Source organism: Gorilla gorilla, chromosome 17 (assembly GCF_029281585.2).
Source record: "Gorilla gorilla gorilla isolate KB3781 chromosome 17, NHGRI_mGorGor1-v2.1_pri, whole genome shotgun sequence".
NCBI classification, from domain to species: Eukaryota; Metazoa; Chordata; class Mammalia; order Primates; family Hominidae; genus Gorilla; species Gorilla gorilla.
Window position 1 is genome coordinate 89,007,695 of NC_073241.2, and position 16,072 is coordinate 89,023,766.

The 16,072-nt window shown below is 45.4% G+C and overlaps 1 protein-coding gene across 4 annotated transcripts in view; it reads right to left on the reverse strand.

Annotated features, from left to right (window-relative positions):
• Positions 1-15,227, reverse strand: part of CCBE1 (collagen and calcium binding EGF domains 1) — a 290,499-nt gene extending 275,272 nt beyond the window's left edge. The window contains exons 1-3 of one of the 4 annotated variants that reach the window (XM_063699277.1): positions 14,627-14,929; positions 14,262-14,519; positions 13,679-13,759 (exon numbers count right to left, since the gene is read on the reverse strand). In XM_063699277.1, the coding sequence (XP_063555347.1) occupies positions 13,679-13,759; positions 14,262-14,392 (212 nt within the window). In that variant the 5' untranslated portion in view covers positions 14,393-14,519; positions 14,627-14,929. Of the gene's footprint in view, positions 1-13,678; positions 13,760-14,261 lie in introns of all 4 variants that reach the window. The other 3 variants (XM_019014286.4, XM_055368262.2, XM_063699276.1) reach the window with 3 other exon arrangements.
• Between the last annotated feature and the right edge of the window lie 845 nt (positions 15,228-16,072).

Below are 16,072 nucleotides of genomic sequence, written 5' to 3' on the forward strand. Positions count from 1 at the left end.
TCCAAAACAGAGTTCTTTCTTCTTGTGCCCCCCTCCCTTCCCTGTAGGAACTACAGAGTGGAGCTTTCCTTTGTAAAGAAATTATCAAATAATCCCTCTGTCTTCTTTTTTCCAAACCTAACAATCTCCATTCCCTTGGGTAGGTCAGCTGGGATGGTAGAAAAAGTGATATATATTTTCATACACTTTCCTAGAAGAATAAAAGTGCTTTCCCCTCATCATGAAGGCAGTTTCTTTTGGGATCCAAACCCCTGAATATTAGAACCCTAAAAAGTGTGAGTGAAACTCTCACCTGTTCAAGGCATAAGGATTTAGATATGCTCCTAGTGCTCTGAGCTTCACAAGACAAACGCAGATATCACCTCAATGACACACACAGGAGCATGTGTCAAACGTGTTAGGAAAATCCAATAGTGGGTCAATCTGTGCTAGCAAATGAACACAACTCCTAAGATCACACAAGTCATACATTTAAAAGGCTGAACAGTGGGAAGTTTTCCTTTTTTAAAAAGACAGTTGGCCAGGCGGGGTGGCTCATGCCTGTAATCCCAGCACTGTGGGAGGCTGAGGCAGGCGGATCACCTGAGGTCAGGAGTTTGAGACCAGCCTGGCCAACATGGCAAAACTGCATTTCCACTAAAAATACAAAAAAATTAGCCAGGAGTGGTGGCACACGCCTGTAATCCCAGCTACTCAGGAGGCTGAGGCAGGAGAACTGCTTGAACCCAGGAGGTGGAGATTGCTGTGAGCCAAGATTGCATCACTGTACTCCAGCCTGGGCGACAGAGTGAGACTCCATCTCAAAAAAAGAGAGGAAAGAAAGGAAAAAGAAAGGAAAGAAAGAAAGCCAAAGAAGGATTCACTGAAGAGGCAGGACCTGGAGATGCTGCCTGAGTAAACAAAGCCAGATGGCCAAGGGCTGCAAGCTGGGGTGTCCCTGCTGGAGCATCCCAGTGAGTACACATGAGCTCCCACCTCACCACCTACATCAGTGACCACCAAGACATGGCCCCGGCTGTGCCAAGACCTCAAACCCCTCCTTCCCTAGGACAGCAGGGTAGCAACTGGACCACCAGAACTCCCAGGGCCAGTTGTCTTCAGCCTAGAGCACCCTTTTTCATTGACCTTAATGTGGTCTCTGCTGATTATAATTTACCTATATTTTATGGCCTGAAAATATGCTTCTGAAACACTGAGGGTTTCTGGAAATGGACTCACAAAGCAGTGGGAGTGGTGGAGATGCTGAGTAATTGTCAGGAGTCCACTCAGATCCTCTCATGCCTTCTCATTAAATCTCCTTTCCTACACTTTGGGAGGCCAAGGCAAGCAGATCACCTGAGGCCAGGAGTTCAAGACCAGCCTGGCCAACATGGCGAAACCCTGTCTCTACAAAAAATACAAAAATTAGCCTGGCGTGGTGGCAAGCACCTGTAATGCCAGCTACTCAGAAGGGTGAGGCACAAGAATCGCTTGAACCTGGGAGGCAGAGGTTGCAGTGAGCTAAGATCGTGCCACAGCACTCCAGCCTGGGTGATAGAGTGGGACTCTGTCTCAAAAAAAAAAATTCTCCATTACTATAATATCCTCAGTAATAGGTTGCCACGCTCAAACTAGCAAGCTCTGAAATGTATTAAACTCAGGTCACTTATGAACCACTTTGTGTTTTGCCAGCCTCAAATTCAGAGATTCTTCATTAAGAGCCTCGGGGTACCTCTATACACAAAATGCAGTTGCATTTCCTTTTATTTCTTGCTTTATAATCATTTCCATTTCTATGATTTAGTCAGCATAATTGCTGTTGTAACACTCAAAAAGACAATTACATGTACAAACTATGCATTATAGACAGACATATTTAGAGACTGCCTGGTTTAAGGTCATGTAGTAAATACAGAGCTTGAGTTATAACTATCTGGTCAAACCACAGAAAGCATTATGTTGTGATGCATACAGTTAACTCAAGCCCGTAAGAAGCCTTTTGTTTTCTGGGGTGGATGGTGAGGGGTTGAGAAATTCTTTCAGTTATCAGGAGGACTGGAGAGTAAAGGCGTACAGATGGGATGGGAGGAGAATCTTGGACAGCATGTAGATGTCCAATCATACCATGTAAAAAAAAAAAGTGTTTGATACTCACAAGGAAAGAAAAACACAGCTTGACACTGAAAAGCTTTCATTTATAATATACTGAGCCATGTTTATATCTTGGGAGAAGGTTCATGCAGTGCAGCAACAAAGCAAAATTTATTTTTTTTAATGCACCAAAGGTCACTGAGTAGCTTTAGACACCAAGCTGAGAGCCTACAATACAAAATAAAGAGTGATGGAATTTGCACCCTGAGATTTGGAATGGCTCAGCTTAAGAAACCAAGAACTCATGAGGCGTGTCCTATCCTTGATCCATTCTCCTATTAGCCCCTCCATCACTTCCCTGACACCCTCAAACCACCCCACACAGAATGGAAACGGTCTAACAAATGAAGGATTGGAGACACCAGGCACAGTGACGGTCACCAAGGGACCACTGAGGGACCTGGACCTGCAGCAATTGCAAAGGACACAAGAGACCCTGGCTTAGTGGCCATGGAATAAACAAAGACCATTTACCCAGCTTCTGACAAAGCACCAGCCTGCTCACAATCTTATGCTTCCTCCTCAAGTTTAAGTCAGAGGTTTTCAGCATACTGGAATCACATGAGGAGCTTTAGAAATTCCTGGTGCCTGGCACCCACCTCCAGAGTTTCTGGCATGACTTTGGTGTGAAAGGTGGCAAGCCAAGGTATGTGGAGCAGCCTGAATGCTGGGAATTTTAAAAAGCTCCTCGGATGATTTCTATGCACAGTCAAGGCTGAGAATCACTGCCTAGCACCTTGCCAGGAAGAAGTAAACAACAGAACATTCTGTTGTTATAGTGATGATTAGGACTGTGCTTCTCAACACTTGATGTGCATAGGAAGCACCTAGTGACCTTGTCAGAATGCAAATTGTGATTGGGTAGGTCTGGGATGAAGCCTGGGCACCTGCGTTTTTAACAGTGATATCTTGCTGTGAACAGAATAGGTTCTAATCTCCCCAAATTTGGCACCATCCTGGAGAGAGGCTCTGCAGAAATGAAAGTTACATGTAACATCATAGTAAAGCTTAATCCCTGTTATTTTAGATAGAGCTTAATCTCCATTATTCTTCAATGATGAACAGAATTTCATTTCATTGGATAACTCAGGACATTGTGGACAGTGATATCCATGGAAAGCAAGGTATGTATGACCATGTGTCCCCTTTATTAAGTGGCATCAGTGTGTGCTGGGTTTTTGGGGTCAGTGGGAATGATTTTTGTGACTACTTTTGATGACTTGTCCAACTTTTGTTTTTAACCACTGGGATGAATGTCACTGTTTCCAGCAGTCCTCCCTTCCTTTAAGTGTCTCTTTTTAATTTGCAGTTGGCAGAAAAGCAAGGTAACCACAATTGTCAGGCCTTCAAAAGCCCAGTGGTTGAGAAGAACACAGGCTCCAGAGTCAGACTGCCTGGCCTTGAAGCCCAGCCCTGCCATGCACCTGCGTGTGACCTTGACACTATGTAAGAGCTTGCACAATATAAAGACAAGCTAGAACAGCTTCTGACAGTGAGTCCTCACACACAGGGCAATCTGAAGCACTCATCAGACAGTACTTGATGCTTTTGTATATCCATCTTTGGTTCCTCACCTCAAAGCCTTTTGTGATACCTATTTTTTGTGATGTTTTCTTTGTAATATCCATTTTGGATTCAAAGCTCCCTTTATCATCATCCCTTTCCTTCCCCCCTTCTTCCTTTTTCAGTTGTGTTTCAGATATAAGTTGTTGCCAGTCATACACAGTATCTCCCTCCCTATGTCCACCCAACTAGGCCAGTGTGATCTGCAGAAAACCAACAATACCAAAACCAATTTTACAGAATTTTTAAAACCCTTCAGACTTTCTCAGAGATAAAAGCCTGTTGATATTACATTCTAAGTTTTTCTAATCATTCAGATTTGGCCAGAACTACACTCCAGTGCATTTTTGTTTGGGGGCAACCTTGCCTCTAAAGGGCATTATCGTCTGCTCTCATACAACCTGCAGTTGGTTCAACAAGTCTGTGGTCTAAGTGGGTTCCCAGGAAGGCACCTCTGCTCTACCATGCAATTTCACACCACAAAAAAAGTGAGCCATTTCTTTGTGGGAAAATTCCAAAATGAAGCAAGGACACATTATCAAGAGCAATCCAAATGAAAGCTAAGAGGTCACAGTCACAGAAAAAGCCACAGCGTGGTCTGTGCTGGCTTACAGATGCCCTCCAATCTTCGAGGAAATAGCGCTAGACAAAAGCAGAGAGTTACAAAGCTTACATTTGTCTATCTATACACCTTTCTAAGTTTAGCCTACTTAAGTTAAAATGGATATGTTAGAGGTCATGAACGTCCACATAACGTTAAATTTTTTCAAAACTTCATCTCCGTAGGATCCTATTTCTGAACAGATCTGTGCCTGTGTTTTTTTCTCTACACCACATCATTCCTTTACCTTCCTATTACATCAAATGATGAATTCCAGTTTCCTAACTTTTCCCTTCCTTTGCCAAAATACCATTATCAGACTTTGTTTCTCTCGCTTCAGAATATTTCTTTTAGACTGTTCTCTCCTTCTCCACTACTGTTTTCCACAGTCATTGTTAAAGCCATCACTATTTAGGAGTCCTAACAGTCTGACCTTAAGACTGTTATTAGACTGTTATAGGCTCACACCTATAATCCCAGTACTTTGGGAGGCCGAGATGGGTGGATCACCTGAGGAGTTCAAGACCAGCCTGGCCAACATGGTGAAACCCCATCTCTACTAAAAATACAAAAAAATTAGCTGGGCATGGTGGCACATGCTTATAGTCCCAGCTACTCTAGAGGCTGAGGCAGGAGAATCCCTTGAACCCCGGAGTTGGAGGCTGCAGTGAGCTGAGATTGCACCACTGCCCTCCAGCTTGGGCAACAGAGATTCCATTTGAAAAAAAAGAAATTCTTAAGTTTAATCACTGATATATTCTGCATAGGGTACCTGTATAGTGGTATAATACATTTTTAGCCATACATGGAAAAATATAGTTATAACTGATTCAGAATACCTTCAATGAAAATGGCTTTTTTTCCCTCGATGGGTATTCCTCCAAATATATGCTATCATTTGATCTTTGAATGTAAAAATTTTTCTACTATACTAATTCAAAACTAACATTTCGGCTGGGTGTGGTGGCTCATGCCTATAATCCCAATACTTTAGGAGGCTGCGGAGTTCAAGACCAGCCTGGACAATGTAGCAAGAATCCATCTCTACAAAAAATTAAATTAGTCAGGCATGGTGGTGGGCTTCTGTAGTCCCAGCTACTCAGGAGGATGAAGCAGGAGGATAGCTTCAGCCTGGGAGATTGAGGCTGCAGTGAGATATGATTGCACCACTGTACTGCAGTCTAGGCGACAGAGTGAGACCATGTCTCAAAAAACAAAAACAAAAAACAAACCCTAACATGTTGAAATGTATGGAGAGGTGGCTTTCAGCCTACAAAGCATGTGATAATTGATATGCAAATCAATGAGGAAAGGTAGCAAACCAAGGTAACACTCAAGGGTTATTCTATTGGCACAGGAAGGCTTGTCATGGAAAGCTGTAGAAAGGCAGCAGGAAGTGAGTGCTCAATCAACTCCTTGCAATAAAGTCAGCTTCTTAGAAACTGGCAGATTATGCTCATTTCGAGTATCACTTAGGAATGATGACTTGAAAGAAGTTCCAGCTCAACAAAAACTATGATTCCTGGAGATCAGAAAACCAAGTGACAACTAAAGATGCTTGGCCAAGAAATCCAAACACTGTAATATAAATAAGGTGATACACAAGTAAGTGACCCAAAGATGAAGATGAGTAAGTGACCGTCCCAAGGTCACCTTGAGAATTCAGACATGTGGATGAGGTGTTATAGATGGAAAGCCCCACTCCTGGTGTTTGTATTAAAGTGGATCTACAGGAGTCAAGTTTTCTTTTGTAAGGGGCTAGGCAGTAAATATCTGGGACTTTGGGGGCCAAATTGGGATTCTGTGTGTTCTTTTGCAATGCTTTCAAAACAAAAACTACTCAAACTATTAGTAGTACAAGAACAAGCCATGGGTCCTAGTTTGCCAATCCCTGCTCTCTACCGAACTCCCAGGATTAGACCCTGCCTGTTGAGAGCCCCCCTGTATCTCCCGCCAGTTCTGTTTACATAGCCTCCTGTGGGACAGCCCACGGGGCTGACATCCGTCCCTGTCATTCCCAGAGGACCAAGGATGAGAAGCTTCACTCCAGATGAGGCAAACAGAATATCCCACAGGAGTGGCCAAGAAGGAAAGGTCTAGAACGGATGTGGTCCCAGTTTCTGAAGTCCTCAAGGGCATGGTAAGATGAACTAGTTCTACTGCAACCAATAAGGTGGCAACATATTCATCCAAGCTTTCACATTGGCTCTTGGCACACATGGATCATACCTTAAAGCTAGAAAGATGCGACATTTTGCTTAATGAGGATTAAGTGTGTAGGCATCACTACCACCCCATTCTCTACAGGTGTTTCAAGCTGGAAACTAACTGTTCAAGAAGTGTCACATACTTATATGATGACAGATCTATAATGCATTATGTGGAGAGTCAAGCAATGTTGGAGGGGCACGCCTTCTTTAAAACTCTGCTTACAGTCACTGTCGGAAAACATGAGGCTGGCCTAGGTGAACTGGGCTTGGGGTATTTGTCCCTAGTGGGGCAACTCTGATGCTGCTATCCACATCACAGGTCACATGACAAAATAACACCTCCTCTTTGTAATGCTTTCACATTGCAATAATTCTTGGAAGAAACTTGCGGTACATGCTAAGTTCTTGCTAGCGCCTCTGCAGAAAACCTTCTGTTACCACCATCCCTGGGTTTTCCTGACTCTGCTTGAAGCTGTGGGATTTCTGTTGCTGAAAGGACACAGCTGGGCTACCGGAAATTAAGATCTTAACCTCCAAAGTGTGACATTAATCAAATGTATGTCCAAAACAAGTATCTTAAAAAGGTCCCAAAGGAAATCTTTAGGTCAAAATTCCTTTACTGAAAGATAAAGGGAATTAAAATTCCATGAGGACAGAGGATTTTTCTTGTTGTTGGGGGTTTGTCCAATTTTCAGATATATTCTAAATGTCTAGAACGGTGCCTGGCAGATTGTAAGCACCCAACAAGTATTCGTTGACTAAGTAAATGAAGCTTGTTCATAAGATTAAAATTAGTCAATAGCTAATTAAAACACTATTTAAAATCAGTCAATAGCTTCACAGAAAAAAAGGACCTCACTTGGCAGAAGAGGAACTGCAGATGTTATAGCTGTTTACTTTTTCATCCCGCAAATAAAAGCAATAATCTAAAACAGAATGTGATCTTTGTTCTCTAGATACTCAACAATGCCTCAAATGCCAGCAGACCCTCTAAACTCACAAAAGGAGCTCCGGTCCTGCTGAGCAGGAGAACAGCAGGGTTTGGGAAAGCTGCTGATTGAAATGCAAGCCTTCTCCTGAGAAGATAGAATATCTAGAATCAAGAAAGAGGCATTTGGCTTTTCCGGGTGCACCCACCCCAGCTTCACTTACAAAGGATGAAGTTAACCATAGGAAGTTGGGCAGCAACCAGAGTAGCAACTGGATCTGATCTCAAAGCACACACCAGTGAAAGAGCAGCCTTTTGTGGTTACTGAGTTAAAATTGTTTCCAATTACTCTGTATTGTTTCTCTGAGAGTGAGTGAGAAGTGATACAGAACCTTCCCTCCCTCGAACACCTGTTCTTGTGGGAAGGCGGGGGACCCCCTTTAAAACCTTGATCCTCTACTCCAAAGCCAGTGTCTGTGGCACAATTAAACACATGGGCAGGAACCCACATGTCCTCTTCAGGTGTTATTTAAGATGGCAAGTTCAAGGAGTTAGCTATAGCTGCCAGAATCTAGCACCTGTTACACATTAGCAATTAAAGTTAAGCGGATCTAACTGGGAACCAATGAAAATAATGGCAGCTTCTCAGAGGTCCAGTTAATCTCTGGTTTTTAGAAGAGTCTTCCTAGCTCAGATTTTAAATAAAGCACATTTGGATAGCAAGAGAAGTTCCTGAAGACCTAACAGATTTCAGTTAAATCTTATTGTTTACTTTTAACATAGTCATTCTGTCATCCAGCAAATATGTATAGAACAACCTCTCTGTCCAGGCATGGAGCTAGCCTCTGAGGATATAGTCATGAATGAGGACAGATGGCTCATGCTCTCAGAGGGTTGACAGCCCATGCTAGAGATGGCCTAACACAGGAGAGGAGAAGCTGCCTTCAGCATGCAAGGTGTGTGATTCAGGTCATTCTGGACAAAACCATCTCCAACTAGCCCCTGCTCTCTTCTTCACAAGTTTTTTTTGTTTGTTTTTTGTTAGATGGAGTCTCGCTCTGTTGCCCAGGCTGGAGTGCAGTGGCATGATCTTGGCTCACCACAACCTCCGCCTCCCAGGTTCAAGTGATTCTCCTGCCTCAGCCTCCTGAGTAGCTGAGACTATAGGCGTGTGCCACCATGCCCAGCTAATTTTTGTACTTTTAGTAGAGACGGGGTTTCACCATGTTGGCCAGGCTGGTCTCAAACTCCTGACCTTGTGATCCGCCCGCCTTGGCCTCCCAAAGTGCTGGGATTACAGGCGTGAGCCACCGCGCCCAGCTAGAGTTCTTCGCAACTTTCATTTTGTTTCCTCCCTGAACTACATGCCCTGAATGAGCCAAGTCTTCACAGAGCTGCCCTCAGTACCTGGCCTCAGCTATGCCAGCCACAGGACAGGGAAACAAGCAGAGGAGAGAGAAATCAGAATGGGCCTGGGGCTGAGGATCTGATTTCTAGTCTTCCTTCTGCCAGTAAGACCCTTCATAATCCTGGGGAAGGGATGAAAGTGGTGTAACTTCAAGTTCTAGTTCAGGCTATGCCTTCCACTGGCTCTTATGGTCATGAGTAGAGTAGCCTGTTAGTCAGGGAGGTAGCAGGAAACAAAGATACTCTAATTTCCCCAGGGCACTAGGTTTCTGGGCTCTCCTACATTTGAAAATAGCATCTGCAAACAAGTGATGTTTCTGGCTGTGGTCTCAAATTGCTTTTTCAAAAAGATGAAGTTCATACGACTCACAAAATTCAACAAACATCCATTGAGCATCTAAAACATTCAACATGCAGACTTGGCAAGATGTAGTGATGACGATGGGAAGTATTACTAACATAGCACTTCCTATGCGTCATGAATTTTTCAAAGCATTTTACATGTATTAAGGCACAATCCTCACAGCAGCCCTATAGTTTAAGTACCAATTGGATGCTCATTTTACAGATGAGAAAATTAAAGCACAGATATTAAAACTGCTCAAGGTCACAAAACCACCAAGTAGTAGAGCTGGGATTCACACTAGAGCAAAGTGTTTATATTATTTTATGTGTTTTGACATTATCGAAGCCCACTCCCCGCCGTGGGAACTTGGTGACTTGCCAGAGAAGTGCATTATACAGTCTTTCCTCAAATGTGTCCTTACCTAGAGCCCAATGCTATCAATCTGGTAGTACTATTCTAATTAAAAGGACCTTGCTCTTCAAAGCACTCCAAGTAAACACATTTGCAGAAATATCACATTAATTTTCACATTCCCACAAGACTTGGCAACACAGTTGCATTATCTCAAAGAAAAGTGGGTGTTTTACATCCCCCATGTCACTATTTCCCATGGGAACATTGAGCTGCCCTAAGCAAGAACACTGCCTCATGAGACAGCACTGGCTGGACAGATGAATACCGGCAGGGCAGAGAGGCACCTGGGGCATCCCTACCACTTAGCCTCCACGTGGAGTTCCATGAACCCCAAAGCCAAAAATCACAGCGAGTTTTTAAAAAGCATTTAACACACAGTTAAAAGAACCACTTTGTCAAGCCAAAACACACACACACACACACACACACACACACACACACACAAACAAAAAACACAAAGCCAAACCTATCTCATCTTGTTTTCTGCGGTGAAGGTGATGGCAGTCAGTTGGAGCGAGCATACCCCAAAGCTCTACAATGTGGCCAAGGACTTTGACTGTACATTGTTCCTTTTTTAAAATAATCATTCCAAATATTGCGAGATGCATTGTTGCAGGAAGTCCCTTGCCCTCCTAAACGCCACCCTGCTTCTAAGAAGAATGGCTCAGTCCTCTCCGGAGTCCACACAGGAGAGGTGATAGCATTGCTTTCATGTAAATTATGTAATGCAAAATTTTTTAAATCTTCTCCTTAAAACTTTGTGTCATTTGTGACCAGCTTTTGTGGTCCCCCTTTTTTGTCCCCCAACTTGAGATGTGTGAAGGCTTTTGGTCTCCCTGAGAGTGGGTGGAGGCAGCCAGGGCTTAACTGTACACCGACTTGAGACCAGTTGACTAAAAGTGCACACTTTAAAAAAGGGGGGGGGCAAAGAACCATTTTGAAGAACATGGTTAAACGTTCTTTTGCCCAAAAGCCATTTCTAGCTGCTTGTCTCTCTTCCCCATCGCTAATACAGCACATGAACTACATGACTTTGAACTCAATCATATACCATTGCTTATTGCTCACAGTTTCAAAGTCTTGGATATAAAATCAAGTCTGCAAACTGAGACCAGAGATTGTATTTTATCGTTTTATACTCAAACATTTTCTAGGACTTTTCTGAGCTCGTAATAAATGCACAATAGATTCTTAATTAAGAAGTCAAGAGTTGATTAGGATGTTTATTCCACAGCCTCAGTGAAAACTGTTTTATTAGTGTTTCCTACACACGAGCATATTTCTTGTTTAAGGAAAGGTTTTTTTGTTTTTTTTTTTGAGACAGAGTCTTGCTCTGTCACCAGACTGGAATGCAGTGGCGAGATCTCAGCTCACTGCAACCTCCGCCTCCTGGTTTCAAACTATTCTCCTGCCTCAGCCTCCCAAGTAGATGGTACTACAGGCGTGTGCCACCACACCACGCTAATTTTTGTGTTTTTAGTAGAGACGGGGTTTTATCATGTTGGCCAGAATGGTCTCGATCTCTTGACCTCATGATCCACCCACCTCTGCCTCCCAAAGTGCTGGGATTACAGGCATGAGCCACCGCGCCCGGCCTAGTAACTTTTTTAAAGTCATTTTTAAACACACTTCAAGTTCAGAAGTGGCTTCCAGAGTTCCTTCACTTGTGCTGAAAACCATTCACCAAAAGCCACCTGGTAAAGAGAATTCTATACAGTCAAAGAACATTCCATCATCAGTAATGCTGCATTACTTACAGCTCAATTCAAAGTAACCTTTAAAGACTGGCTTCCTGGAATGCTGCTTCTTTACCTCACTTTAGTTTAACCTTTAGTTTAATGAGGTAGGAGAGCTAACTGTTTGGTCAATTGCAAAGGCCTCCATGCTCCTTTAAGGATCTGTCTAAATAGGTCTGCATGTGTCCTGGGGATGAGGACACTGGTTTCTTACAGCAGTGCTCCAAGATTTTATGCATCTCTCATTAAGACAGATTCTGATTTAAGAGATCTGGGGGCAGAGGCCCAGGATTCCAACAAGCTCCCAAAATCATGCTGTGCGGCTGGTTTCCAGATGATACTTGAGATAGTGAGGGTATAAAGGGCTAGGACAATCAAGTCACAAACTAAGGAAAATAATATCCTCTATTCTTGGGATTCAAGATGAGTAGATTATAGAAACAGGATAAGACCAACGGAATACAGAGAACTCTTGACTTCCATAGAGAAAATAGATCTAAAAACAAAATCTAAGATCTTTTCATATACACAAGGATCAACACCACTTTCAAGCTGAAAGCATCGTTTCCCATTCCTTTAAACAAAGTTCTTTATTCTCCTTGATATAAAATATCATTTTTGCGAGATCTCATAGCAATTTGAGTAGCTATTAGTGAAAACACATGCCAAGGTGCTGCTAGTGTCTCCTGTTCAAAGAGTACAAAAGAAACATCACACTGCTTTAAGAAGTCTGGAAAAGACGACAGTAATGGCATTAACAAACAATCAGGCACCAAATGGTTTCTGAAAATCTAACATGCATTCTGTAACTGTCACTGATTTATGTGAAGTCCGACCTTCAGGGACTGAAAAATGAGCAAACCATCTCAGAGACATTTCCCATGTTAAATTCGAGGCTTTATACTGTGCTGATAGGAAAACAATGTGTCCTAAGAAACACTGTGGTCGTGTGGATGAAAGACACGGCTGGAACCAGGCAAGCAATCCTGCTGCCAGCACCACCAGGTCACTTCACCAGCTCGGTGACCTTGCTCACCCAGTTAGCCTCTTGAAGTCTTAACCTGCCAATTGAACATACTCCTTTCTCCTCTACTACCTCTCTCATTTTGTTCAGCGTTCACCCCCCGCACACGCCAAGAGAAAGGAGCCTTTCCTAAGCCCAAGGAATGACTTGATTTGCCTAAGTGATTGTTGTCCTTCACTGCCAACAACAGATTTAAGAGCAGAAGTACGCGATGTAACTGATGGTGCTTTTGCACCCATAAACTGACAGCCGTGGAACCACTTGGTCTGAACCTTTGGGTATATGAAATACTCTCACCTGCAAGAAACGCTATGATTGATTCACAGGCTACAACCTTATGAGGAATAAAACATTGTTTTCTTTCAAGTTCGTTTCTAGGGACTGCTGCGTTACCTTGTACTACTCAGTATTTATCCTGGCAACCCGAACAGAGCATGTGAGTCTCCAGAGACAGTCAGGTGTGGGCATATGATCACATTACCTTGTACAGCGCCTCTAAAACGCAGATATCCAATAAACGTTTATGGGTGCATGTTCCCCTATCCAGTGAGAGCACTGGAACAGAACCAAGAATTCAATGGTGAAAAACCTAAATCAACCCTCATCTCCAAAAGGCTGCAAGTAGAACAGTGGTTCTCTCCTTTCAGAGACAAGAACCACCTGGGGAACATTTTATAACTACCGATTCCCTAGCCCCATCCACGCTTAGTTTTAACAAGCACCCGGGTCACTCATTTAACAAATACCCAGGTGAATCTGTGGCCCACATTTTTAGAAAGACTTTTTTCCTCTGCCTCAAAACAATCTTTTTGTTTTCACTCAACACAACCACTCACAATCCTCCCCCTACTTTTTTGTCCAGAGGCCGTGACAGCCACACTCTGCCCCAATAGGTCAGAAGACAGACAAGTGCCAAGAATTGCCTTGTTGACGCTGTACTTTCAAAACAAAACACAAATACGAAAGCAGCCACCCGTGTTTGCTATGCCCCACTGTTTACACCCAAAATCCAATCCAATCTCTTTCACAGACTTGAAACCTCTTCTCCGACTTTCACCACGCAAGTATTTCAGGGAGCGGCAACCATCCTCAGGATCTCAGGGCACACACCCTAGACGCAAAGTTAGTTGCTCAGTGTTGCTCTGACTCCGATCCAACCAACCCTCAAAGATTCGCACCGCGCGGCACGCACCCAGCAGGTTCCAGCGTAAACGCTGCTCGGGTCCCAAGCGCGTTTCCAAACCCCTCCTTTACAGCGCCGCCTCCCCAGCCAGCCCCGGTGCGCAGTGGCGAACAGCCCGCAGAGCCACCAGGCTTACCTGTAGCATGTGGTGAGCTCGCCTGAAGACTTCAGACACGGGTATTTAGTCGTCGCGATTTTGCTCTCTGAGCAGATTTCTCTATGAAAAAGTGCAGAAGAAATGTTCGATTCTCAGCGGGAGAGCGGAGGCGGGCAGCGCGCGCTGGGGAATCCCTGGCGCGTGGGGATCGCCAGGCTCCGCGTCCCGGCGCGCTGGGCAGGGGCTGGCCCCCAAACGCGTACGCGGGGCAGACTCCGGCCACAGGGACGAGCCAAGCGAGGGTCACGACAAAGCGAACCAGCTCCAGGAGAAAGGAAGCGGGGTTCACGAGCTGTGCCAACCAGTGTGGCACCCGGGGGGAGGCAGGAACGCGGGGCGAAGGGTATCCCTGACGCGACCCACGGATGGCAGGGCGCAAAGGTTGATACCCGGGAGCGGAGGAAAGTGTCGCCCAGGACAGCTGAGCACTCTCCTTACCCCCGGAGAAGTGAGGGCGTGCGGATCGCTGTGGGAGTGGGCGCCGGGGAGGACCGCCCGCACCCCGTGAGCCGGGCGCGCATCAAGCAGGAGCTCGCCCTCCGCTGGGGCTTGCAGCGCTTACCTGTCGCCGTCCTCCGGCTCCTCTCTGTAGGTCCACGTGTGTCCCAACGCCAGGAGCAGCAGCAGCGGACCCAGGCTCCTGCCCAGCTGGCCCCTGGCAGCTCCTCCCCGGCTCGGAGGCGGCGGCACCATCAGGGAAGCTCCCGGCTTCTTCCCAGCGCCGAGCTCCGTCCGGGCCCCGCGTCCTGCTCCTCCGCGGCCGCCGCCGCCTTCCCTCTTCCCGGCAGGGGGCGCCGGAGAGCAGGGGCGTTTGCACCACCTGCAAGGGGAGTAGGGGTCCGGAATATTATGGGGCTGGGGGGAAAATAAGGCTAGGAGTTGGGGTATCGGATGCAAACCCAGCAGAGAAGCAGGTAAAGGGGGTACCTGCGGTGTCCGGCTGGCGCGAGGGCCCTGAGGTTCAAGTTGTCTCGTCGGGACGTTCACGCCCGATTGACAGACTTGCTGGACTCGGCTTGGGGCTGCGCCCTCGCCTCTTCCCTCTCCCTCCTCTGGGAGAACCGCGCAGGGTGGGGAAAGCGGGCGGTTGTTTGCATTTTGCACCAGGGTCGCACGACCGGGAGGAGGAGGAGCTGATTCTCCACCGGGGAAAAGAGGGAGGGGGAAGAGAGGGGTTAATAAGCTTCCTTCCTGTTGTCCATGGGTTTCTAAAGCCCAGGGTCAGGCCAGTGTTCGTCTTTCCTCCGTGAGGACCTACCCTGAGCTTTGCAACTATCTTAGTCTTCTTTTCTCTTAGATTATATGAGGAAGGAGGAGTTGAAAGGCTACAACGGGCCTCTCAAATTGTTCAAACCTGAAATAGCGCTATTTATATAGTGTAATCACTCTTCCTTAAAACCTTTAGAAGAAAGTTCTCCGGTTGTTTCATTGGTCAATAAACCATGCGCTGTCTTCTTCATAACTCGAGTTCGGAACAAGTAAGGAGGTCTTTCTGGGAGCCTTACATCTCCTTGCCCTGAGCGGCTTTAATACTGTTTCCACGCCGCGCACATCAGAGCTGGAAACGCCCCCCTCCCCCTATCAAATGAGACACGTGGGGGCAAATTAATTACAGGTGCTGCTACCTGCTAGTGTATGCAGCCGCGTTTATAGGTAACAAGAAAATGGAGGAGGGGGGCCGTAAATCGGCTCCCTTGACGGTGACCCTAATTGTTATTCGTGTGTCAGCAGCTTAACACTTTGTTGTGCTTTAGGAGTTTTCTCAGCCTTTTCCAGAGAAACTGGGGACGTGGATGTGGCCCAGAAATAAGTTGAAAAAGGAAAAGTTCTAATGCCTAAGCTCTAAAATATGCGTGGTTCTGCATCTCACAGGACAACGAGGTAAAAAGGTGGCTTGTTCACAAGTGACCGGTGTGTAAATTGGTTAGGTAAGCACATATTTTGATATACAGAATATGCTGGTCAACTGAGAATTACCACACGTATCACATACACGTTGACTTTTTTTTTTTTCTTTTTTGAGACGGAGTCTCACTCTGTCGCCCAGGCTGGAGTGCAGTGTCTCGATCTTGGCTCACTGCAACCTCCGCCTGCCGGGTTCAAGAGATTCTTCTGCCTCAGCACCCCAAGTAGCAGGGATTACAGACGCATGCTTCCACACCCGGCTAATTTTTGTATTTTTAGTAGAGACAGAGTTTCACCATGTTGGCCAGGCTGGTCTTAAACTCCTGGCCTCAAGTGATCTGCCCAACTCGGCCTCCCAAAGTGCTGGGATTACAGGCGTGAGCCATAGCAGCCAGCCCACACTGATATTTTTGATAGCAATGACATTCTCATTCTTCCGTAGAATGCTATGTCTTTTCCTAAGATTTT